The sequence below is a fragment of the Petaurus breviceps genome, unplaced genomic scaffold (assembly GCF_028583685.1).
Source record: "Petaurus breviceps papuanus isolate PSGF00001 unplaced genomic scaffold, PetGlider_PUasm1.0 186, whole genome shotgun sequence".
Lineage (NCBI taxonomy): Eukaryota > Metazoa > Chordata > Mammalia > Diprotodontia > Petauridae > Petaurus > Petaurus breviceps.
In genome coordinates this window covers 35,592,705-35,618,241 of record NW_027185798.1, presented here as the reverse complement: position 1 = coordinate 35,618,241, position 25,537 = coordinate 35,592,705, and the positions used below count along the sequence as shown (strand labels likewise).

At 40.6% G+C, this 25,537-nt stretch overlaps 1 protein-coding gene across 1 annotated transcript; it reads left to right on the top strand.

The window, feature by feature from the left end:
- The first annotated feature begins 8,685 nt into the window (after positions 1-8,685).
- REG4 (regenerating family member 4) lies at positions 8,686-25,484 on the top strand. Its single transcript, XM_069089223.1, has 5 exons — positions 8,686-8,994; positions 14,052-14,149; positions 17,519-17,656; positions 21,654-21,759; positions 24,805-25,484. The coding sequence occupies exons 1-5, from the start codon at positions 8,931-8,933 to the stop codon at positions 24,870-24,872; spliced, it is 474 nt and encodes a 157-aa protein (XP_068945324.1). The 5' UTR covers positions 8,686-8,930; the 3' UTR covers positions 24,873-25,484.
- The last annotated feature ends 53 nt before the right edge of the window (positions 25,485-25,537 follow it).

Here is a 25,537-nt window from a genome sequence, read left to right as displayed (position 1 = left end):
TTATCCCTCCACTATTCCATCATACCTTAGTAAATGATTTACTGAGTTGCTGAAGCAAAAACAAAAACAAAACAAAGTCCTCCCTGGGTAGCTAACCCTCTGTCACTGAGTATGAGTTCCAAATTCGAAATCTTTCCAGCTCAGAAGGAACTACTAATGCTTCTGATTGGCTAGCCTCCAACATCACAGAGTTAATTCTCCATCACAAAGAAAAATCAGAGAAGGGAGCAAAAGAGTTGTTTTAAGAACCTCCCCAGAATAAAATACTATTAAGTATAAAAAAAGAACCTCTCCAAAAAGCAATTAAAGAATAATGATGATGATAATAATTCATATTAAAGCATTTCCTTTGCAACAACCCTGTGAGGTAGATAGTGTGGTGTATTATCCCCATTTTATGACTAAATGACGTAAGAGGAATTAAACAAGACGTCCATGGTCATCCAGCAAGCATGGACCAGTGTGGAAGAATAAACAAGAAAACCATGATTCTGGTGCTACAACTAAATGGAGAAGAAAGAAATAATGGAACTGGAAGATGAAGAAAGGAAATAATCAAAGGGACAGAAAGAAAATGTTAAGATGGGGAAAAAGGAAATGTGTTTGAAAACAAAATCAGAGCCAAAGCAAGCATTTCATTGAAGGATGCAAACAATCCACATCCAAGGAATATTGAGTTTTGTGCCCTGCAGAGCAGGCACTCCCAAAGAATCAGACAATTTTGATCACTAAAGGGCCTTGTAAACATCAAACAGCTCCTTTTAAAACACTGTTTGATCTCAGCAAATGGTGGTTTTCCTGTTTATTCAGCCTCTCTCTCCTCTCTGAATTACAGTTTAAACAAATAGCAAAGAGCCAGGCAGGTCTGGATCAAGCACAAATTGAGTGATTTTGTGACTCATTGTCCCAAGATTCCTGATATCTCTGGACACCTGTGTAGCTTTCCCTGAATTCCACCTGGTGGGAATTTGGGAGGTACCTTTGGCAAACTGGAGAGAGACTGTCAGGGAGGAGACCTTTCTCTACTCTTCAAGTCGTGTTCCACATGCATTCTCTTACTCTTTTTCTGCCCTAACCTAGAACGGGATCAATCAATAATCTAGGCGAAGGGATTAAGCTTTTATTGAGTACCTACTATGTGTCGGACACTGTGGTAAGTACTTTACAGATGTTATTTCATTCGATCCCCCCAACAACATTGTGATATTATTATCTCCATTTTACTGAGGCAGACAGAGGTTGTGTCTGGCCTAGGATCATACAGATAACGTGTCTAAGGCCACATTTGAACTGACTCTAATCACTGGACCACTTAGCTGCCTCTGTGATAATTGTGCTGAGAACAAGAAATACAAAGAAACTAAAAAATATAGTCCCTGCTCCTCTCACAGAGCTTACATTGAGATAGGTGAAACAACATGCAAACAACAATATACAAATGATATACAGTGTGAATGAGAGGTAATCCCAAAGGGAAGGCACTGGGTGGGAGTGGAGTATGAGTAAAGAATTGGAAAAGACCCCTTGCAGAAAGTGAGATTTGAACCAAGTTCTGAAGGAAACTGGGGAAACCAGGGGCAGAGATGAAGAAGATTTCAGGCATGGGAGACAGTCAGTAAAAAAAAAACACTGTTGGGATTGGCATATCATGTATGAGAAATAGCAAAAAGGTTGTTGTCACTAGATCTTTGAGGGTGGAGAGAGTAAATTGTAAAAGACAGGAAATAAGGAAGGGGTCAGACCAAGAAGGACTTTAAAAGTCAAACAGAGGATTTTGTATTTGATCCTGCAGGTAATAGAGAATCATTGAAGTTTATTGAGGGGTGCAATGGGGAGGCAAAGACATAGTCATGGGTCTTTCTGATGAAGTGGGGGGTCAACATAAAATCTTAAAGTTTCATAAAAGTTTTTTTTTAAGTTTTAAAGTTTAAAATTTTAAAGCTTCATAAAAGTCTCTTTATGGAGAAAAGAGGAATAGAAGGACAAAGGAAGGAGGAAGAAAAGAAACAAGGAAAGAAACCAAGAAACAAGAGAGTAAAAATGGATTTATAACAGTTGGAGGGGGATAGTTTTGAGAGCATTCGAAAACACTTTCACCCCCACAGTCCTCAGACCCAAGCAGGGGTGTTCTGGAACCAGCTCCAACTGGTCAAGAGCTAATTGTTAAATTTTCAGTGTGAGTGTTTACACCTTCAAAAATCAGCAAACTCCAAATCAGGGCTCAATTTATTGTTTCATTGATTATCCAGACTTCAGAACTTGAGAAAATGTTAATAATGCAGATTAAACTGAAAAGTGTATCCCGGTACATTTTTTTTTCCTTCACAAAGTTGGTTTTTAGACATTTCCCAGCATGCCCATGGACTCAAGAGTCCGGAAGAAAAAAATTCAAATACAGCCCAGTTTGCAAAGTAGGAGTGGCTCTTCATCTGTCTGGCATAGACAAGGCTTATAAAAATTAATCATCAATTTTCCCTCAGGATCCCCAGAAAAAGCATTAGATAAGATTTTTGTGTATTGATTGTTAAGTGTAAACAGCTTTACTGCTTTCTGAGTAAAATAAAAATGGTCACACCTGGAGATGAAGGCTTATAAGAATCAGTGAATGGACACACACTTTCCAGCTTCCAGAAGCTGCTGAGGAAAGGACCAGCAGAGCCTTTGATATCACACAGGTAACCAACCCTTCCCAGGCACCATGAGATCAATAGCTACTCCCTTTGTGCAGTACTTAAGTCCATAGCTGTTCCCGCATTCTGAAGGTTAGCCTGTTAGCTAGAGGTTATTTTCTAGAGTGGACAGTTTCTGTATTTGAATAGAGCCTTCTCTTTTCTTTGTGAGGACTGTGTGGGAAATGTTCCATGCAAGGGAGTTTTCAAAAACTAACATAAGTTTCAACTGATGGTGAGAATCTGAAGCTCTAATTTATCTCCCAAATTGAAAGAATGCTGATTACAATATTCTGTGAGATATGTGTGGGACCTGGCCTTCTACTCTAACCCTGGGCTCAAGGTTAGGCACGTGAATAATAACCCCCTCCCCCAGTTACACCACAGTACTATTTTACTGTCATCTCCTCTTTATGTTACATGAGGCCCTTCACTCTGTTACCCTCTGAGTAACAGTTTCTGAAAACTTTTCATTTCCCCCATTAAAAGTCATCAATGTCTGCTAAGGACAAGTATACCTAGACCTGAGTTTCACATCAATTCAACTGAGACAAATGAAAAGCTGGGAAGACAGTTTCTGGGTAATTAATAATCAATTTATTAATCAGGCTAACTAATAATCGATAAATTGGTGGTCAGTGGTTTCCCATGGTAACCAAAGAAAGCTAATAGAGATATCAAATGCCTTAATATACTTTAGAAAAGAGGGTGCCGGGGCGGCCAGGTAGCACAACGAGTAAGAGCACCGGCTCCAGTGTTGAGAAGACCTGGAGATGGAATCCTGGGCTCAGACACTTAGCACCCACCCAGAAACACCTGGCCGTGTAACCTTGAGCAAGTTACTTAACACCGATTGCTTTAAAAAAAGAAAGAAAAGGGGGTGCCCTGACACGTGAAAATCAAGCCTGATTGGTGAATAATTAAAGAGGGGGTGGACCTTCAAATGAGGAGGTGGGCTGAAAGCCTTCAGCAACTCCTGCTGAGAATGTGACTTGATCGTGAGACTCAGTCACCTCCTGCAATCTGGACAAAGGAATCCATCTCTACCCAGACTACTCTGGTTGGTTTTCTCCTTCATGAGTTGGGTCACCCTAAATTCCTAAATACAATGGAGAGGTACAAAGCATAGACTTAATGCTTACGGGCTGTAATTCACCTAGTTAAGATTCTGTTTATACTCTAAACTGAAGTAAGATGTTCTAGTTGAGTGGCGTCCTGCTCAAGATTTGAGGAGCCTATTCAAGGATGATTTGGGCAATCTCATATATCAGCAATATGCTTCAGACTTACCAGAGCCAGTCCCTGAATGAGGAAACTGAGAGAAAAAGTCTTAATCCTAATATAATAATTAGTTATTAATAGAATAGAGAATAATAATTTCTCTCAAATTCAACAAATATTTATTAAGGAGGTACCATATACTATGTACTAGGGATACAATGGCAAATATGAAATAATTCTATCCTTCAAGAAGTCTTACCTGTTTCAGGAAAGACATAACATATATCAAAATACACATGGAAGTAATTTGAGGAAAAAGAGAAAATTCTGAGGGTGGGAGGGAATGAGTATCTAGTAGATAATAGGTATTTGAAATAAATGCCAAATTATTTCTGGAGGAGGTGACACCTGATCTTAGCATTGAAGTTAAGGATTTTGAGAGACACAGGCATGAGGAAACAGTATATGACAGGCATGGGAGATGGAGCGAGCAAAACCGGCAACTGATTAGATATGGGGGATGAGAAAAAGGCAAAAGTCAAGGCTGACTCTGAGATTGGAAATCTGGGTAATTAAAAAGATATTAATGTCCTCCACAGAAATAGCAAAGTTGTGAGGAGGAATTTATTTGGAGGGAAAGGTTGTCAATTTTGTTTTGGACATTGTTGAGTCTGACATGTCAATAGAATGCCTAAGTACAGATGTTCAGTAGGTATTTGATAATGTAGAACTTCATAAAATAAATTAGGGGGTAGAAATATAGATTAGGGAGGTATCTGTATGAAGATGGTCATTGAAGCCACGACCCAAGGAGATGAGTAATGGCATAGTGAGAGAAAAGATTTCACGACAGAGCCTTGAGGGGCACACAGATTAAGAAATGAGATGAACAGGATGGTGCCATCGGTCAATAAACATATATTAAGCACCCACTGTACGCCAGGCATTATGCTAAATGCTGGAAATATGAAGAAAGTTAAAAGACATCCTTTAGCTTACAATATAATGGAGAGAAAACAACACATAAAAGGAAGCTGAAAGTAGGGAGTGGGGAAGACTGGAAGGGAAGGTACCCAACATAGAACCCTGATAGGTCTAGGAGAGTGCAGCTACGTGGGAAATGAGAAAACAGCTGGCCTTCCTTCTTAAATGGAGGCTCTAGAAGGACTCTCTAAGACTGTCAATCACAGAGAAGGTGTGTATCAGTATTGATAGAAGGAATTTCCTCTTCGGGAATTCCCAATATCAATTAAATCACAGGTCTAATCCAATCTGCTCCAACATAAGATTTTAAAAAATTAATTTTTCCTACCATGTCAATGAGCTTATTATAATCTACAAAAAACCTCTGAATGATCAGTTGTCTTGTCATATCCCCCTTATGAGTTAAAATTCATAAAGTTGATTTTTTTTAGCCCAAATGTAAGACCACATTTATCCCCTATTAAATTCCATCTTACTCGATTTGGCTCATTTTTCTTCCTGTGAAGATCTTTTGGGGATACCACTTTTGTGTTCTAACATGTCAGCTAGCTTCCCCAAATTTGTGTCATCTGCCAGTACTGAATTAACTGTGTCACTAACATTTCAAGTTCTAAGCTAGGTTCAGTGATGAGGGACGGAATCCCAATAGGTTCAGCAGGAATTCTGATCTTATCTAAGACCAGAAAACCTGCAATAGCGCCTGGAAAGAATTCAAGGTCTCAGGCTTAATTGGAGTGAGAGCTGTAGAAGTTTATTGTTACGCTTCTATAAGAAGGGGGCAAGAGTCCTTTAGGGGACCTGAGAGTGAGAGGGATACATACTTTTACTTTTAAAGGGTAGGGTTGCCATTGTCAGGGCTGACCGGAGGGAAGGGACCTCAGTGCATAGATAAAGGTTAGAGCTGACCGAGAGGAACTTGTGACTTTAGTGCATAGATAGTTTAGATGAGATTTGGGCCAGACTGGAGGAGAACTGAGGCAAGGACAAAGAAGTATTTGGGCCAGACTGGAGGAGACAGGAAGAGATTAAGTAAGAACAAAGGAGTCACAAGGTGTTGCCTAGGCAGAGTGCTGATAGGGGGAAGGGGCAGAGCCTGAGGCTGGGAAAGGGATTTCACAGATTACAATTTTACAATACAAATTGCAGTTACAACTGCACGGACTGGTTTTACAAATTGGTTCCACAAATTGACCTAGACCCCAGGTACCCCATCATTAAGGCCATATTACTGGACATTAAGTCTTAGTTTTTCCATGAGTTTATCAGAATTTAGGGTTAAACTCCTGCCTCTACGACCTTAAAGTCTAGCTCTTTTGTAGATGTATATAATAAAGGAAAATGTCCCAGCCATCCTAGGATACAAATGGCTGCCTTAGTTAGTCTCAGGTACCCAGACCACATCCTCTTTGTCTTGGTATTCCCACTGTGCCTTTGTCCCTCACTCACTGATCTCCATGAGAGAATAGAAGAGGCTTAGAGTGTGAAAATTGGGGTTTGGGAAATACAAACTCCAGAGCTCTTTAGGAGTTATCGGCAAAATTCATTACTTGATGTATAGTCTAGTCTCCAGAGATTAAAATTGGGACGTATTTGGAATGCTTAGTGTGAGATGGAATGACCCATGGAGACCCTAAATCCAATGACCAGGAAATTTACTCCAAAGAAAAGATTGTTGGAAGCCAATGTGGAGAAATCTTCTCTTTGTGCATATGACTGAGAATCTCTTGCTGCCAAGATGAGATAGACAAGACTCAGAGGAAACGAGACAAGAGAACCTATGGGGATGAGTTTTTTGTTTGTTTGGGTTTTGGTTTTTTTTTGGGGGGGGGGGCTAGTCTTAAGCAAGAGTTTGTAACTTTTCTAAAAGGGCTATTATGAAAGGCCTAGGGTCATTAAGCTAAAATAGCATGTCAATACTCATTCTTTCCTTGAGGAAGAATAGAAAAGGATTTCATCAGAGTAGAAGGTAGAGTGTGACCTAGAAGTGACCAAGAGCTGAACATTAACAGAGACTATGCATCTGACCAACTGGTACCTAGTCAAACAGAGTTGAGCAGACTCTAACACCATCAAGAAGCAGGCTCAGATGAGGCCAAGTGATATCACTAGAAGAAATTATCAGCCCTGAAGTACTCAGGTGTTATTGGGTGGCAGGACATGGGTTACCCCTCTATATATGTGCCCTAGTCATATTTGCGTCTTGGCATGTGTGCTCCTGAACCTATGTGGCCTAAGTGTATCCTACTGATGTATTTTATAATTGTGGGAGCCCTGTTCTATAAGCCCAAGGATTATAGGGGGAATATTTTGTTATTACGACATTTCACTTAATGCCTTCACTTTGAACTGAATGTGTTCTCTGGCTGACAATTAATAATAAACACCCTGATAGGGGCTCTTCACCTGTGGCTTTAGAGTATTTGAACTTGCAGTTGCTGGTTCCCAAGAGAACTGCTCTGTAAGTGGGAGTAAGGGAGTGCCCCTGGATGCTTCTTTCCTAGAAATGGGAATGAGAGTTCAGCTAATCAATAAGATATAGAAAGTAGACAAACCCTGGAATCAGGAGACCCCATTCTAGTCACAGCTTTGCCGCTCACTAGCTTGATGACTCTGTGAAGTCACTCGCCTTGCCTTTACAATGATGGGGTTGGTCCCTTTGTGCTCTAATACTACGATGAATTGTCAAGAGACTGAGTTCTGGGAAATTCATTGTCCCTTGGGTTGGCTTTGCACTCCCCCTACTGGTTGTTATGAGACTACCTGGAGAATAGACATCTATCATGGAGAAGGAAAAGAACCCAAGCATGGATTTATTTATACAGCCTCAAGTTTGGTCTCTGGTCATGTCTCTAATACTGAGAGGTCAACTGTCCGAAACATCAGTTAGGATATGCAAGATTGACTTGTTCTCAACTATGATCTCCCTCTCCCAACATCCCTCATCTAATGAATCACCAAGTCCTGCCACTTCTGTCTCCATAAAGTCTAGTAAACCTTTCCACTCTCACTGCTTCTGATCTGGTGTCCTCTGAAGCATACCCTCCAGCCCACCACCCTTCATGCTGCAGCTGAATTAACCCTCTGGGTACATGTCTCTTCTCCCATCCCTCTCCCACTCAAGATCTTCAATGGATCCTTATTGTCTATTGAATAAAGTCCAAACGCCTTAGCCTGACATTCAATGTTCCCCATAAGCTGGGTTCAAGCTATCTCTGCAGGCTATCTGCTATCTCCCCATGTTCTCCACATTGCTGTCAAACCATACTCTTTGGTATTCCACAGACATGGACTATACCAGGGGTGGGGAACCTGCAGCCTCAAGACCACATGTATTCCTCCTATCTGAAATGTCCTTCTCTTTTCATCTCAGCCTGTTAAAATCTCACCATCCTTCAAGACCCAGGTAAAATGCTACCTCCTTCATCCCACCAGTCATAAAGTCTTTTTTTCTACCTCTCAGAATCACAGCATCTCTGAGTTAGAAGGGAATCTCCAAGACTGTCTAGACTTAAGCTGTGCCTGAACATGAATCCTCTCTCCAGCATTCCTACTAAATGGTTATCCAATTTTGCTTGAAAAGCCTCCACTGAGGCTCTTACAAACCATGAGTGCATGGGCAGACCTCTGCATTTAATTTCTATTTAGCATTACAGCTGATTTGCATGCCTGTCTTGTCTCCCCTCCTTAGGCTGTGAGCTCCTTAAGGACAAAGTTTGGGCATTACTTATCCTGGTATCTACCTCCTGCACCTGTCCCCTTCAGTAGCTAGTATACATGGAAATGTATGCTGAATGAATGAAAAATTAATGGCTGAGTGAACAAATGAAGGAATTTTGAATGGGAAGTTTCTATTCTTCAGAACTGGGGATTCTTTAACTCAGCAGGTCAGAACAGAAGATGATATTCTTCCTTGCCTTTGGGGATCTAAAAAATCTTGAAAGAAACTGGTTTCTTCACATCTCAGCAAATATGCTTACATTGCAGAGCTAGGGCTGTTCAGAAGCTTCAAGGACATACCAGGAGCCTGTGGTCGAGACTACCTGGGAGAGGAAGAGGATGGCTTCCCCAAATTGGCTGCTCCTGCTCCTGAGCTGTGCCTCTGTCACAGGCACCCTAGGAGGTGAGTTGATTAACAAATCAGAGACAAAGGCCCCCCTCGAGGTGACCCCCAAGGAGCCTGAAGCATGGGGCGCTACACTATCTCCAAACTAAAGAGAAGCCATCAGAAGCAAATAAAAAGTTGATAGAGGCAGTGCAAGATAACCAGGTGCTGAAAGAGTGCAGAACAGACCCGTGCCCAGAAGGAAAGGGCCCAAGTGAGGGCAGAGAAATCGGAACCAATAAATTGTGACTACGAAGGAGATGGTGACCAAATAGGAATTATACTTTTAAAAATTCTTATGAGATGATTTTTTTATGCACAGATGAAAACATGGAAGTGCTGAAGGAGACAGAGACTAATAGAATGGTTTAATTATTTTCTGTTTAATAGGGATATTCTGTCAGTGAATAAGCATTAATTAAGCTCTTTGTTTGAGGCGTGTGCTAACCAGTGGGGACACAAAAAAGGAAAAAATACAGCGTCTACTTTCAAGAAAATCACATCGTAATGGGGAGAAAACATGTGAATAGATATATGTGTGTACAAAATACATTCAGTGTAAATGGGAAGTCATTTCAGAGAGAAGACGTTTGTTGGGGGGAGGTGAGGGATAGGAGGTGGGGCAGAAGACTGGGAAAGGTCTCTTGCAGAAGGTGAGATTTGACCTTAGTTTTAAAGGAAACCAGGTAGAATAAGAAAGGAAGGAAAGTATTCCAGCTATGAGGGACAATCAGCGGGGAGACAGAGAGACATGGGGAGGTGGTGGGGGGGAGAGGGAGGAAATGAGAAAGAGAGAGAGAGAAGGAGACAGAGAGAGAGAGAAGGAGACAGAGAGAGAGAATTGGAAGGAACTTCAAGTAGGCTAGTGTGTCTAGAGGGGAGTAAAATATAATACCACCAGAAAAGTAGGAAGGGGTCAGTCTCTAAAGGGTTTTAAAAGCCAAGCACAGAATAGGAACTGGGACCTCGGATTTTATCAGTATAGGTAGAGATGTAGATAAAGAAATTACCTCTCCTAATGTAAATCTGGAGTGGCTAGGTGACTCAGTGGATAGAACACTGGTCCTAGAGTCAGGAAGACCCGAGTTCAAATATGGCCTCAGATACTTACTAGTTGTGTGATCCTGGGCAAGTCACTTAACCACTAGAGAAGGAAATGGCAGATCACTTCAGTATATTTGCCAAGAAAACCCCATGGACAGTATTGGTGTGATATGGTTGATCACTGATAAATGACAAGGTAAGTCTATGCTGTCTCTGCAAGTTAAAGGCATAGATTTGCCTAGATCACCGAAAAGTTTAAGTGACTGGGCTGGGTCACATGGTACATATGCATCAGAGGCAAAACTTTAACCTCTCTCTCTCTCTCTCTCTCTCTCTCTCTCTCTCTATATATATATATATATATATATATATATATATATATAAATTTATACATGCTTACATGTATATGTGTGCATATACACATATATGTGTATACATGTATATGTGTGCATGTAAACATATTTTGTGTGTGTATATATGTATATGCACATGCATATATATGCCTTGTGGTCAAGTCAAGAAACATGTATTAAGCACTTCTTACATACCAGGCACTGTACCAAGCACTAACAATACAAATACAAGCTTACATTACATCAGGAAGCTTACATTCTTACCAATACATCCCAGACTCTCAGAGTTGGAAGCACCTCAGAGACGATCGTGTCCAGCCCTTTCCTGAGTGGGAATGCCCTCGCCCAACAATATACCTGACTAGAAGCCATTCAACCTCTGTTTAAAGACCTCCAGTGACAGGAAAATCATTGCCTCCCAAGGCAACCCAATTATCAAGACTTTTAAAAATTGGTCCAGAATCTGCTTGTTTGTTATTTCTTCTTCTTATTCCTATTTTTGCCTTGGGGGGTGGGGGAGCCCCTCGGAATGGTGAAAAAGAAGCTTCAAATGGGTAAATCATGATTAATGCTACAGAAACTTTGTTCCTTGAGAGCAGAAGCTATCTGTTGTCTTTCTTGGTCTCCCCTAGTGCCTGGTCAGTCAGTAAGTTGATACTTACTTGAATTGAATTGACTGGTCATCTCTTTTGGCAGCCCCTTTGTTCTCTCATCATTTTTCCTAACCATAAACAGGAATGTCCAGGAGCTAACAGGCCTTTCAAGTCTAAGAGGATGCAGGGTTCTTGAAGCAGCTCTATGGGGTGGGAGAGGGGGAAGACTAGGAAGAAACAAGGGTACCAAGGAACTAGCATTTCAGAACTCCCACAAACTGTCCATGATGGAAACTCTTATATCAGAAACAAGGGGAGAGAGAAAGAAAGAAGAAAAAGGGGGGAGGTGAGGGGCAGAAGGTGGGGCAGAAGACTGGGAAAGGTCTCTTGCAGAAGGTGAGATTTGACCTTAGTCTTAAAGGAAACCAGGTAGAATAAAAAAGGAAGGAAAGTATTCCAGCTATGAGGGACAATCAGCGGGGAGACAGAGAGACAGAGAGACGTGGGGGGAAGAGAGGGAGGAAATGAGAGAGAGAGAAGGACTTGTGTTCAAGGATCAGACTGTTATCAATTTAGTTACACCCCTCATACATATTCAGAAGTTCTCAGCACCTTGCCCAGCCTGCACAACATTAGGACGTGAGCCCTTAACCTGGCCCCACTGGGGATTGCAAGGAAACATTTGGCAGAGTATGTCTGACCTTAGGGAATTCATTCCTTTTCTGATTAGACTGTCCTGACCTTCTGAGCTTATTAAATATTGCATCTACTCTGAACACTATGACCTTATGTTCATATTGGAGTTTCTGTATGTCTTATTTGGGAATTGGGGAGCATCAAGAGGGATGTTTTTGCTTAAACTTTTGTCTGTGGAGGGCCACACACACAGGCGTCTGAGACTCCAAAGGAACATTGGACCTATAGTACTCCATGTGCTAACTGACGCAATGGTTTCTTTTTTAAGCAAGCAAGAATCCAATTTATTAATTTGTAGGTAGGGGAAAATATCCTTCCAGTGTTTAGAATACTTTGATAATCAAGGCACATCAGGTTACCTGGGAAGCCAAAGGTAGTCATCAGAGTGTTGCTTAGTGATCACAGTACCAGAGGATGTATTAATACTGCAAGAACCAGATGCATCAGTTGATATAGAAATATAATTTTACTTTGAAATAAAAATTTGTATCCATCTATCTATATTTTCTTTACCTCTTAGATGAGATAAAACAATAATTCACTGTGTCAATTGACGCAGCTTGGTCCTTCTAGTACTGAGCACCCCTCTGCCTTCTCTTCTCCAGATTTAGTAGCCTATAGGATTTCAACTCATAAATCACCTGGTTCTCCATTTCTCCATGTTGGGACTCAAAGATGAAGCTGAAGACTGACATGAATATGTTGAGTGTAGAGAAAGGATTACTTCCTGGATCTAACAGGTCATAATTATATGACTATATCCAAGGAGCACATCGTAGATGGTTAAATGATTTTATTATATACCTTACAACCATCAGCAAAAATGAATGTTCAAAATAAAAGGAGGAATTGTGTGTAGAAATCTGAACATTTTAAGTAAAACCAAAATAACAAAAATATTATTTTATTTTGTGACACTTCCCCATAGTCTGTCTGAAATCCACTTACCTTTGTAATGTGTTTGTGTTCTGTTTCTGCTGATTGTGCATTGTATTGCTTCCCGCAAATCTTTCCATAGTCTAAAATTAGATTTTGTAATTAATAATTCTCATTGTATAATGATTTCATGTTTATACAGTCCTTTGTTCTCAATAGCCTTGTGAGATAAGTGGTACAAATATTATCCCTGTTTTACATATTAGAAAACTGAGACTTGTGGAAAGGATGGGACTTACCCAAGGTCACAGAGCCAGGACTTACTTAAACCAAGACACAGACTCCAAATCTAATGTTCTTTCTACCATGTTATACCACCCCTTTGCTATCTAGTCATAATCTGCTTGAGATCTTCCATGATCCTTATGGTATTTTTCTTTGATTGTTGTGCTAAGTTCATCCTTTTCCTCCATTAGCCATGTAGGTCCCATGTTAGTGGCCCCTCCTGATGTGAACGGACTGGGTACCATCTGAGGGCTTTTCTTCTATGGAGAAATTGTCCCTAGACAGGTAATCTGGGAGCTCCAGTATCTGGTATGCCCCAATTCCCCTTATAAGCAGCCAAGGTACAAAAAAATGAATTTTTTTCAAATTTTTTTGTTGGTAGAAACAAACAAGAATCACATCTGAGTCTGCAGAAAGTTACACTGCCCCTCAGACTCCCATCATGATTCTCACTAATCAGGAACTCTTTGTATATTAATTAAACTTCTATAAGAAATTGTATTAATCAAAATCAACATAAAAACATGTCCAGTTTTTAAGTTAAAAGTAATAGGGATAAAGGCAAAGCTCAACTCACATTCCAAAAAGTCAACAATACAAGTATAGGATGGGGGAGATTGAAGCTAGACAGTTCATGCAAAAATGGCCTGGGTTTTTAAAGACACTTCAAATTAAAATGAGCAGAGAGTGTGATCTGACTGATATATAATTAAATACTGTGATATGACAGATAACAAATTAAATTGGCATTGGCCTCATGTTGAATTATCAAAAGCAATGAGTAGAAAATTAGAGAGGTAGATTGAATTTCAATTTGTGTGTATATTTAATATTTGTGGTGGTTGTTGAATTGTTTCAATCGTGTCTGACTCTCCATGATCCTATTTGGGGTTTTCTTGGCAAAGAAAGTGGAATGGTTTGCCATTTCCTTCTTCAGCTCATTTTACAGACATGGAAACTGAGGCAAAAGAGGTGAAGTGATTTGCCCAAGTCATACAGCTAACAAGTGTCTGAGGCTGTATTTGAACTCAGGTCCTCCTGGCTCCAAGGCCAGGACTCTATGCAGGACACCACCTAGCAGGCTTGTATTTATTTATGAATATGTAATATTTAGAGCTTTGTGAAAGTAAAATAGGGATGGGGAGGGATAATAAGGAAGAAATGAGAGACCTCAGCCTCCATGCCTTACTTTCATGGTGACTAATGACAATCTTTTGTCTACATAAAGATATTATCTTGAGACCCAGCTGCAGCACAGGATGGTTTTACTACGGATCCTATTGCTACGGATATTTTCGAAAACCTCTAAGTTGGTCTGATGCTGAGGTAAGAAATCTGTGTCAATTAACGACAACTTCTCCAGGGTCCTTTGGGACAGCTGCAGTCAATTCTCCTCAAGCATCAGGTTCCCCAAGGGACTCAAGAAAAAAAATGCAATGTTGATTATGTGTGTTTCAACAGTCAGGCAGACAGAGGGCAGCTGTTTAGAAAAGAAAAGGACTACAAAATAACAGAGCCAGAAGAGAACTCAGAGGTGACTCAACACTGTCATCACCTGAACAAGAGACCCTACTACAATATGCCCAACGAGTCATTATCCAGCCTTGGTTTAAAAATGTCTGCTGATGAGGGAAATCCACTGGTTCCTAAGACAGGCCATCCCACTTTGGAATAGCTCTAGTTGTTAGGGAAGTGGAAGGGGAAGGGGAGGGGATGGGAAAGGGAAGGGAAGGGGAAGGAAGGGGAAGGGATTTCCAGTTTCCATTGTTTTTAGTTTTGTCTAAGTCTTCTCTTCTTCAGATTAAATATCCCTAATTTTTTTCAGTCCATTCTCATATGCCATGATCTTGAAGTTTCTTGACCATCCTGGTACACCTTCCTCTGGACTCCCTCTAGGTTGTCAATTGTTCTTCTTAAAATGCATTGCCAAGAATAGAATACAATATTCCACATGTAGTCTGACGGGGCAAAGTATAGTAAGATTGTCACATCCCTCATTCTGGAATTACACCTTCCGATACAGATAAAGTTCACATTAACTTTTTTTGCCTGTCACACCACATTGCTGCTTTCCACCAAGCTTGCACCCAGATAAAATTCCCAAACCTTCTTCAGAAAAACTGCCATCTAGTCAGACTTCTTCTAACATTTGCCTGTACTGTTGATTTTTCAGCTCATGGGTAAGTCTTCATTTTTATTTCTATTAAATTTCATCACCCACCATTCTAGCCCATCAGGGTCTTTTTTGGATCTTGAACTTGTCATGCTTCCTGCTAACAGTTCCTTCTAGCTCTGTGTCATCTACAAATTTAATAAGCATGCCACCTAAGCCTTTATTCAAGTCACTAATAAAAATGTTAACTAGCATAAGGCCAAGTCCAGATCCTCAGACACTCCACTGGAAACATCCCCCAAAGCTGACATAGGAACTCTTTGGGCCAGGGCATTAAGCCAGTTTTGAATCAACTCAACAGTATTATTAGTGCTGCCCTAGTCCATCTCTCTCCATCACATACACAAAGCTATGCAGCTTTTCCAAAAGCTTTACTAAAATCTAAGTAAATTCTGTCATGGTATTCCCTTGATCTACCACTTCTAGAAAAGAAAACTGGATTAGTCTAACACCACCTGTTCTTTAGGAAGCCATGTTGACTCCTTGTAATGTTTACTGTTTTCCTCTTCAGCAATTTTGCTAGGAATTGAAGTCAAGCTCACTGGCTTACAATTTACAGACTCCTTTCTAGTCCATTTTTAAAAATCAGGACTAAGTTTGGCCTTCTCCAGTCCAGAGGCCTGTCTCCACCATTCGATGATCTTTCACAGATGGCTCAGAGAGTACATGCATCTGGCCTTTAAATGCTTTGGGATCTAATTCATCTGAGCCTTCTAATTTGGAATCATTAAAGGCAGATGGGTTTGTTGTTGTTCAGTCATTTTCAATCTTGTCTGACTCTTCATGACCTCATATGGGGTTTTCTTGGCAGAGATGCTGGAGAGGTTTAGCATTCTCTTCTCCAATTCATTTTAAACATGAGGAAATTGAGGCAAACAGGGTTAAATGACATATCCAGGGTCACAGAGTTAGTAAGTGTCTGAAGCTGGATTTGAACTTAGGTCCTCCTGATTCCAGGCCTGGTGCTCTATCCACTATGGTGCCACCTAGCTTACTTTATCCTTTCCATGCTAAAAATAGTTCTCCTTTGCAAAGAAATGAAAGCAAAATAATAATTAAGCATCTCTGTTGTCCATTATTATTATCCCATCCACACCAAATAGTTGTCCTGTGGTTTCTTTGAGATTTTACCTTTTCCAAATAATTAAAAAAAAAAACACCTTTTTTGTTCTTAATCTTTTCTTAACACCTCAACTTATTCTGAATTTTTTAACTACTCATCCTGTTCTAATTGGGCCATGCCACAGTTTTCCACTAAAGCTTGTTCTTGGTATATACATACTAGTCTCTTTAAACAACATCCCTGGAGTGGCTAGGTGGTACAGTGAATAGAACACCGGCCCTGGAGTCAGGAGGACCTGAGTTCAAATCTGGCCTCAGACACTTAACACAAAAACTAGCCATGTGACCTTGGGCAAGTCACTTAACCCCAATTGCCCTTCAAAAAAAAAAGCCAAAAAAATAAACAACATCCCTTCATCAGAATTATTTCTCTACATGTCTTTAGAATCTCATTATTTAAAATTTTCCCATCCCTACTGGGTTGACATCCCTCTAACCCATAGTGGCTATGTGACCTCGGTCTAGTCACACACACCCCTTGAGGGTGTTCTAGTGCCCTAGGTTACTCTCCACATCTATGAGTTCTACAGGTGAATTACAGCAACAAAAGGAGTTTCTGCTCTTCATCAATGAAATCACAGATAGGAATCAAACTGTTTGATTAGGATATGTGCATTTACCCAAAGAAGAGAAATCAATTGTTTTCTATAGTCTTCATAATCCTTAGGGCACATGGAATGTCATAAATGATCTATTATTCAGGATTTTAAAAATCCACTGTATCTTTCTTTAGCGTGGCTATTTCTTCTTGGTAATATGTGTTACTACGACCAAAAATATTCGTCGCCAAGTGGTCAGCTTCCTAGTGATGAGAATTATCTGACTTGGCCAAGACAAAGCTATTGCCTGAGCTCCAATGGATAGGCTATGCACAGCTTTGGAGGAGTGAGATCCAGGATAACTGCAAAAATGCCCAGGATTATAGGGCATAGGAGTTTAATTGCCCGAAGAGTTTTTTTTTTAAACTGTTAACACATATACGAGTTACACATCAGCCCCTGCTGAAGCTAAATTGTGGAAATGATCTCTATTTCAAGTTCAAAGTCCACCACTACTGAGGAAAAACAGAGCACAACAAACAAATACTTGTCTTAGATATGTTTCTTAAAGGCACCTGAAAATATGGCGGCCCACATCATCCACCATTAGTAATTCTTAATCATGGTATGACAGGATCCCCCTATTCTCCTCGTCGGTCCAACCAGCCATTCTAATGGCATTTCTTGAGGTAACCCCTTTATCTTCTCTCAAGTATAAGGTCATTTTTTGCCGATGATTCTGGTAAATCCTAAATTTCCTGACTAAGGGTTTGTGTATGAGTTAAAACTACTGAGACAGAGGTCCCTGGCTGGCAGCCTGGGATTACAGTGATGACTGATGGAAACTCCCCTTGTTTGCAGCTGGAGTGTCAGGCCTTTGGGAATGGGGCCCACCTGGCTTCTGTCCTGACTCAAAAGGAAGGAAAAGTCATAGCCAAGCACATCTGGGGCTACCAGCGAAGCCAGCCTGTCTGGATTGGTCTCAATGACCCCCAAAAGGTAATCTCTGGAGGGGATTTTTTATTGCCTTTCTAGAAATGGCTCAGATCCTCCATCTGGGAATTGACTTGTTTTCTCCATGAGAAGGTGAATAACCGTCATTTGCCTTGGTAAATATGCAGGGATATGCTGGTAAATGATTAACAATCAGCCCTTTGAGAAGTCAAAGAAAAAGCACCCACAAGGTACTTTTAAATTTAATCTACACTCTTGAGTAAACAGTCATCAAAACAAAAAAACCAGCCCTGATTCATCTGCTGATTCTGAGGTGTGCATGCTTAGACTGAAAATTTAACCAGCCTTGTGCTGGTTGCAGCACACCCCTATTAATGCATGATGCATATAGGACACAAGGACTTGGTTGCCAATGTCCATGTCTGAGGAGTTCATTACACTCTGAGCAGGAATGGCAGATCCCTTTGAGGGCAGAGATTATTTTAGTCTTGTCTTTGTAGTCTCAGGGTTTATCGCTGGTTCTAGAATGTAGTAAGTGCCCACTTGTTATTGTCGTTAAGTCATGTCTGACCCTTCACGACTCCATTTGGGGTTTTCTTGGCAAAGATACTGGAGTGGTTTGCCATTTCCTTCTCCAGCTCTTTTGACAGATGATAAAACAGGCAAATGAGGTAACTTGCCCAAGGTCACCCAGCTAGGGCCAGATTTGAACTCAGGAAAAAGAGTCTTCTAGACTCCAGGCCCTGCACTCTAACCACTGCCCAACCTAGCTGTCCCAATACTTAATAGTTACTTATTATTTCAATTGAATTAGCTCAATGGATAGAGTTCAGCTAAAGTCCAGCACAATATAGCACTTCAAAGGAGGGCTAGATATGATGCTTCTGAGTTCAGGGTCTCATACCTCTTGGAGGTCGAGGTTCTCATGACACATTTACACCCAAAAATTTTCATACACAGATGTACATAAAGATTTAACTCCTTTTTATATCCTAGAAACTGAACTAAGGACTAGGTATACCAAGAAAAAGCAGAAAATGTCTGCCTTCAAGGATCTTACATTCCCATGGGGGGGAGACAACAGAAATAAATCAGAGCATCATCATAAAAGCAAACATTTATATGACGCTTTAAGATTTGATCTTCCCTATAGCTTTGTAAAATAGGGGCTACTGTTTTTCTCATTCTGCAGATGAAAAGTGAGGCACAGAGATAAAGTCATTTGCTCAGGGTTACACAGCTTTGTCTGGTGCAGGATTTAAAATCAGATTTTCTAGATTCCAAGTCCTGTGCTGTACCCATTGTACCACCAGGAAGTGGTGCTGAGACCACAAGAAGTCAGTCAATCAATAAATATTTATTAAGAGTCTCCCATGTGCCTGGCATTGTACTAAGCAAGGGGGTAAAGGATAGTCCCTGTCCTCAAGGAGCTCACAATCTAATTTAGAGTAGATGGAAGGTTAACAACCTCTTAGAGGAAATGTTCCTTGCAACTGAAATGGAGAGAAAAATATGATCCAGCCTTTTCTTTAAAAAGACAAGAAAAAGGAAGGAGAATAGATCTTTGTAAAGCCTTAGGAGATGCCACTTGTGCTTGGGTCCCAGAAGGGATGTAGTCAATGACACAGCTTTTCACTGAAAATTCCCATGCTCCTGGTCCAATGCTCCACTCCAGAAATTTTATATGTAACTCACAGTGCAAAGGTTATTTGCATAAGACTCTTCTCCTTGATGGAGACTGATTACTCAATTTTGCCCATTTGCCTGAGGGCTGGAGCTGGTAAGAGTTTGAGAAAAAGGAGATCTGGTCTTCTGACTTTTAGTTTCAGGAAAAAAGACAGGAAGTTCTAGACTCTCTTCAGGTCCCTGAAAGGAGAGAAACCCCCATGAAGAAGCTGATATGTAGCCTTTGAACCACAGGTTACATATGTGAATGGCTGGGCCCGAGATCTGGGAGATGGAGGCAGGAGGGTACAGATTTCACATTTGCTATTTACAGACCATTTACTCATCCCTCTCTTTCTTCTAGACATTCAAAGGAAGGTTGGGGTTACTAAGACCTCGAGTCTTCCTAGTGAGTGTAATGAAAGTTGTAATAGAATAACTCCACCCAGATTCACCAAATTTATTTAATCCATGGGAGACAGTGGTCCCAAATTGTAGGCACTCAACTAATATTTGCTGACTTGGTTAAATAAAAAGTACAAGGGCTCCCACCAAATAAAACAAACAGGATAAGAAATAAAAGAAACACCAGTTAAATAAGGAAAAACATCAGGGGTCTAACTTAATTACCAAATTGTACCCACCACTTTCTGGTTAAACAATATAGGAAACTGGCTGTATGAGGACATGATGATATACACACAGATCCTGAATCAAGAAGAAGCTCAGTATTCTGAGGAGACTTCCCTAAGTACATCCTGACAGGAACAGAGACATTCTCTTGGACATCCCCCTACCCTCACCCACCACATCCAATCACTCAATGAGTCTTCTTCACTCTACTTCCATAATGTTTCTGATCTGTACCCCTTACCTACCACCTACATTCCTTCCACACCGGTGAATCCCACCCTAACCTTTATTGCAATAGCCTGGACTATTGTAATAGCCTTCCAACTGGTCTCTCTGCCCCCACACTCTCTCTTCATCCTTTAAACAACTGCCAAATAGGCCCAAACTGCCAAAACATGTGTCTTCCTGACCCATCATCATTCCATTGCTCAGATACCTTCTGGGGCTCCCTATTAATTATAAAGTAAAATATGAACTCCTCTGCTTGGAATGTAAAAACTTGGATAGAGTAATCGGTCAACCAAAAAGCATTTATTAATGATTTACATGCGCCAGACATGGTGCAAGAGACATTCAAAAAAAGCAAGTGGGGTAAGATTACAAAGTGCCTAATGAAGCAGGGTTAGAGCTACTCTTCTGAAAGTAGATCGTCAGTGAAAAGGAAGAGAAATGTAGGACAATAAACTAAGGGAATAACAAAGCCAAGACCAGATGGCTTTTGGTTTGGGTTTTTAAGATAATAATAATAGTTAACACTTTAAGATTGGCAAAATGCTTTACAAATATCTTATTCCTCCTCACAACATCCCTGGCAGGCAAGTACTATTATTATCCGAGGCAGACAAGGTTTGTAATGGACAACTGAGGAAGCAAGACAGCGGAACCGATTATAATTTGATGGGAGTGTTTATTAACCGGCCGGTGACTGCCTCCCCAATAGGGAAGACAGCATGGAGTCTTCTGTAAGATACACTTATATAGAGTTAGGTGTTGCTAATCAACAAAATGTGGTTCCAAGGGGGATGTAATGCCGTTTCTAGTAAAGCTTTGATTACCTAGCAAAGCCCTGGAAACAAACATAAACAGACCTGAATCTGGGGCATGTTTCTAGTGACACAGGTGAAACGTTCCCTCACTGTTATGGCCTATTAGGTGGTTTCCAGGGACCCTGGTAGGGGTCCCCTTCTAGCAGGTTGCAACTGGGAGGGGGCTTTGGTGTATAATTTCTGATGGGCACTTCAGGTTAAGTCACTTGCCCAGGGTCACTCAGTTAGTAAGTATCCAAGGCTAGATTTGAACTCAGGTCTTGGTGATTCAGGACCCTATCCACCAGTACTGTCCTGGGAGTCAGGAAGGCCTGAGTTCAAATTCAGACTCAGATACTTAACAGCAATGTGACCCTGGGCAAGTCCCTTAGCCCTGTTTGCCTCAGTTTCCTCATCTGTAAAATGAGTTGGAGAAGAAAATGGCAAACCATATCCTTTAGCTGCCTTGGGAAGACCTGAGAATGTTTGCATGCATGGTGGAAGGAATGAGAAGAGAGAAAGAGGATGAAAATACTAGAAAGGATAAAGAGGGTCCCTGAAGAGGCAGGAAAGGATGGGGCTCAAGGAATTTATTTTAATCTTGGCAAAGATGCAAATCACTTCATTCTGAAATGGGACAGAAGAACAAAATGTTTGAAGACATGGAGAGGATAACATTCTCATGTAAATGTTTCTTTCATTTTACCTGTTATTTGCAGAACAACAATTGGAAATGGATTGATGGAGGCACATATCTCTTCAGAGCCTGGTCTGACAAGTCTCACCATGGAAATAAGGCTTGTGGGGAGATGGCGTATCAGAACAGTAAGTAATGATGCATCATTCTGATCTGCTTTTCACGGATTTTAGTTCTTCCCTTATGGGTAGCTAGGTGGTATGGATAGACACCAGACTTGGCATCAGGAAGACTCATCTTCCGGAGTTCAAATCCAGACTCAGACACTTACTAGCTGTGTGACCCTGGGTAAGTCACTTAATTCTGTTTGTCTCCGTTTCCTCATCTGTAAAATGAGCTGGAGAAGGAAATGGCAGAGCACTCCAAAAAAAGAAAAACCAAACCCAAATGAGGTCACAGAGAGTTGGACATGACTGAAACGATTGAAAAACAAAAACTAAAAGTTCTTTCCTTATTAAAAATGAAGTGGGAAGCCTCCCAAAACCCTTGCACTTGGGTATACACACACACACACACACACATGTCTCTAGCACACACTCACACATCAATCCCCTAATATCAACCTCTTACCCATTTACAACTCTGGGATTTCATTGGAGAGTCTTGTTCTCACCACCACCTCCCTAAACAGGGATAGAGATTGAACCCATGATACCATCAGTATAGGGAACTCCATCTCACCAATGCAGCTAAGTTACTTCTCTGCGATTTCAAAGTTTGAGAAGTTGCTTAATGTACCTGGAGGTTAAATGATTTATCTCAGGTCACAGTCTATATAGCTCAGAGGTAAAACTTAAACCTAGCTCTCCCTGGCTTTGAGGATAAATCTTTCTCTCTCATGCTCCCTCTCTTAAACTCAGTGAGATTTAGATGATGTCGTGGGTAGAGTTAAACTGGCCTCAAAGCCAGGAATGGCCAAATTCTGCTTTTGGCATATACTGGCTGTGTAACCTAGTGAATCACCAGCTCTCAGCTCTCTAGACCCACAATGTCAAAGTCAAAGAAAAACAAGGGCCTCCAATCCATACATAATTCTCCCTGCAGCAATGCATTAACTATGTTTTTAAAATAAAATATTGTCTATGTTTCTATTGCATTTTTATTTTGTTAATATTTCCTAATTACACTTGAATCTGGTTTGAGCTGCACTCAGGAGTTTTATGGGCCATATTTGATACCTCTGCTTTTGGGAAACTTTCTAAGTTGACTACAAATTGCAAGGAATTGCTCCCATGCGTCAACAGAAGGAGTTTTATCATGGGGGGGGGTGATTTTCTTTATACCTCTGAAATCACAGGTCTAGTTCCTATCATATCCTATGAGTCTCTAAGTTATAATAGCTATTTAAGTATATATTATAGCTACATATAACTATATAATAGAATCAGAGAATCAGAGTCTGTCCAACATCTCTCCCAAAAAAGGAATCTCAACTAAAGCATTCTTGAGAGAGTCATTCAACTTCTTTCTATTTGAAAAACTTCAGTTATGGGAAATTAACTGCTCCTAAGAGGTCTGTTCTGTTGTTGGACTATTCTAGAACTGTTTTTTTTTATTCTTTTATTGAGCTGAAATCTGTACCTTCTAATTTCCACCCATTGATTCAAGAGATTGAATTAACTCATAGAGATGAGGAACCTGAAGAAGTGATTTAGTCTAACCCCATTGTTTTCGTTAGGAGGATATTAAAACTCTGTCAAGCAACCAATCTCTCAGGGTCACATAACTAGTGAGAAACAGCCAGGACTCACATACAAGTTTTCTGAGATGAGCACAGTGTTCTTTCCTTTTTTTTAAAGAATGGCAGTTAACTTTAGTTTTTTTTAGTTAACAGGCATTTATTTTATCTCACTCTCATTCCATTCCCCCCCCATTGGAAAGTAAAACAAAAACAAACAAAAAAAAACCCTTATAGCCGATGGGCATAGTCAAGCAAAATTAATTCCTGCCTTGGCTATGTCTATAAATCTATGTCTCATTCTATACCCTGAGTCTTTCCTGTCTTTTCTGTGAGGAGAGTGGCATATTTCATCAGTACTCCTCTAGAATCCTGGCTGGTCATTGCATCGATCAGTCTTGCAAAATTGTTAGTCTTTATGGTGGTGTTACTATTTTTTAAATTATTCTTTGGGTTCTGATGACTTTATTCTGTATCATTTTACTAAAACCTTCCTAGGTTACTCAGAAACTTTCCCCTTCATAATTTCTTCCAATCTCATTGTATTCCATTCCTTCTAGATCCCATGATGTGTTCAACCATTCCCCAATTGATGGGCATCCTCTTACTTTCCAGTTCTTTGCCACTATAAAAAGACAGTCTATCTCACTACACTATCTTTGCCTGTCTTTCTTTTAACACTAAACACCTAAATCCTCCCTGTTGAGTCAACATAAAAGATTTCATCCCTCCACACATCTTTCCTTAAATTAGAAAACAGATATCATATGCATACCCTCAAGTTTTTGCCTACCAGTGGTGGTAGCTGTACAGTCAGAAGAACAGTGGTGACATGGGTCCACAAATGTCCTCTGAACCTGGAGAGTCACATTTCACTGTCCCCTGGATCTAGAGGTCATAGTGATAACCAAAAAAGGCTTGTATGAAGGGAATTGAGAGTCCTTTTCTTCTGCTTCCCACCAAACTAAAACAGCACTGAGCTCACTACCTAAAATTACTTAAATGGATCATCTTTCGGTAGGATAGGGTTTTTGTTTTTTTTAATAATTGAGGTTATATTAGTGAGGCATCAAAACAACTCATCTTTACTTTGGTTAGAGGGAAGAAGTAGCAGCATAAGCAAAAGTATAAGTGACTGGTTATTTCAGTCAGTATTTATAGTGGGAGACCCAAACTCAGTGTCTCTCCCCATGGACCAGTGGTATCCCCCCCAAAAATATGTAAGATGCTTCCACTAGGCTGGACAACAGACAAGGCTTTGTTGTCACTCAGCAACCAATAGAGAGGCAGAACTGATATTTTTGCTAGTTTTCTCTCTGTCCTCAATGAAATATGAGCTCATCTTTCAGTGATAGGAATCACTACCCCTGTCAGTTGTATCCAGTTCCCTAACTTACTGAAAAAGAAGGGCCAATGGGATTCTGGTTAATCTCACCAGGAACTTGAGAGTGGGTTGAGCAGAGAAAAAAAAAGATTGTTTTTTATATTTTTGCAGATTTCTTAACCTGGAATAAAAAAGACTGCAACAAACGCCAACACTTCGTATGCAAGTATCGACCCTAGAAGCGAGGCTAAGTCCCCATGCCAGCCACAAGCATGTTCCTTTTCCATCTCTCTCTTCAGCCCTTCCCCACCAGTTTTTATCAGCAATGTATCAGCAAAGGAGCCAACAAATTTCTGAAGCATTAACCTTTCAATTCTCATATGTTCTCCCCTTCCCTCCCTCCTGCCTGTCCTTGGGCACACTGAAGACAGGAAGAGGAAGAGGGATATCACCCCCCAAATGATGGAGGATCTCTGTGACTTTAAGAGGTGGGCAGGCAGAGGGGTAGGGAGGAAAGCAAGTTTTCTCAGCACATGGGCTGCTTGCCCCAACTCTGTGGGATCTTCCTTCTCCAGGTTCACTTACCCGACCCTTGTAACTCTGACATAGTCCTCCAACCCTTGCCAGGAGGATATGTATACAGTACAAAGTACAGTCTGACTTCCACCAGCCTAGATCTAGGTCATGAGCCCTGCTGTTCCCTTTTAATAAATAGCTGTGTGCACAAAAGCCAGCTTTGTTTCATTTGGGACTTCTGAGGGTTCAAAGATCACACTTAGACTTTTACTCCCCAGTTCTTTCCTCACAGACCCTCTACCCTACTTCATAATGGCCATCTTTGAGGCAGATAGATAGATAGATAGATAGATAGATAGATAGATAGATAGATAGATAGATAGATAGA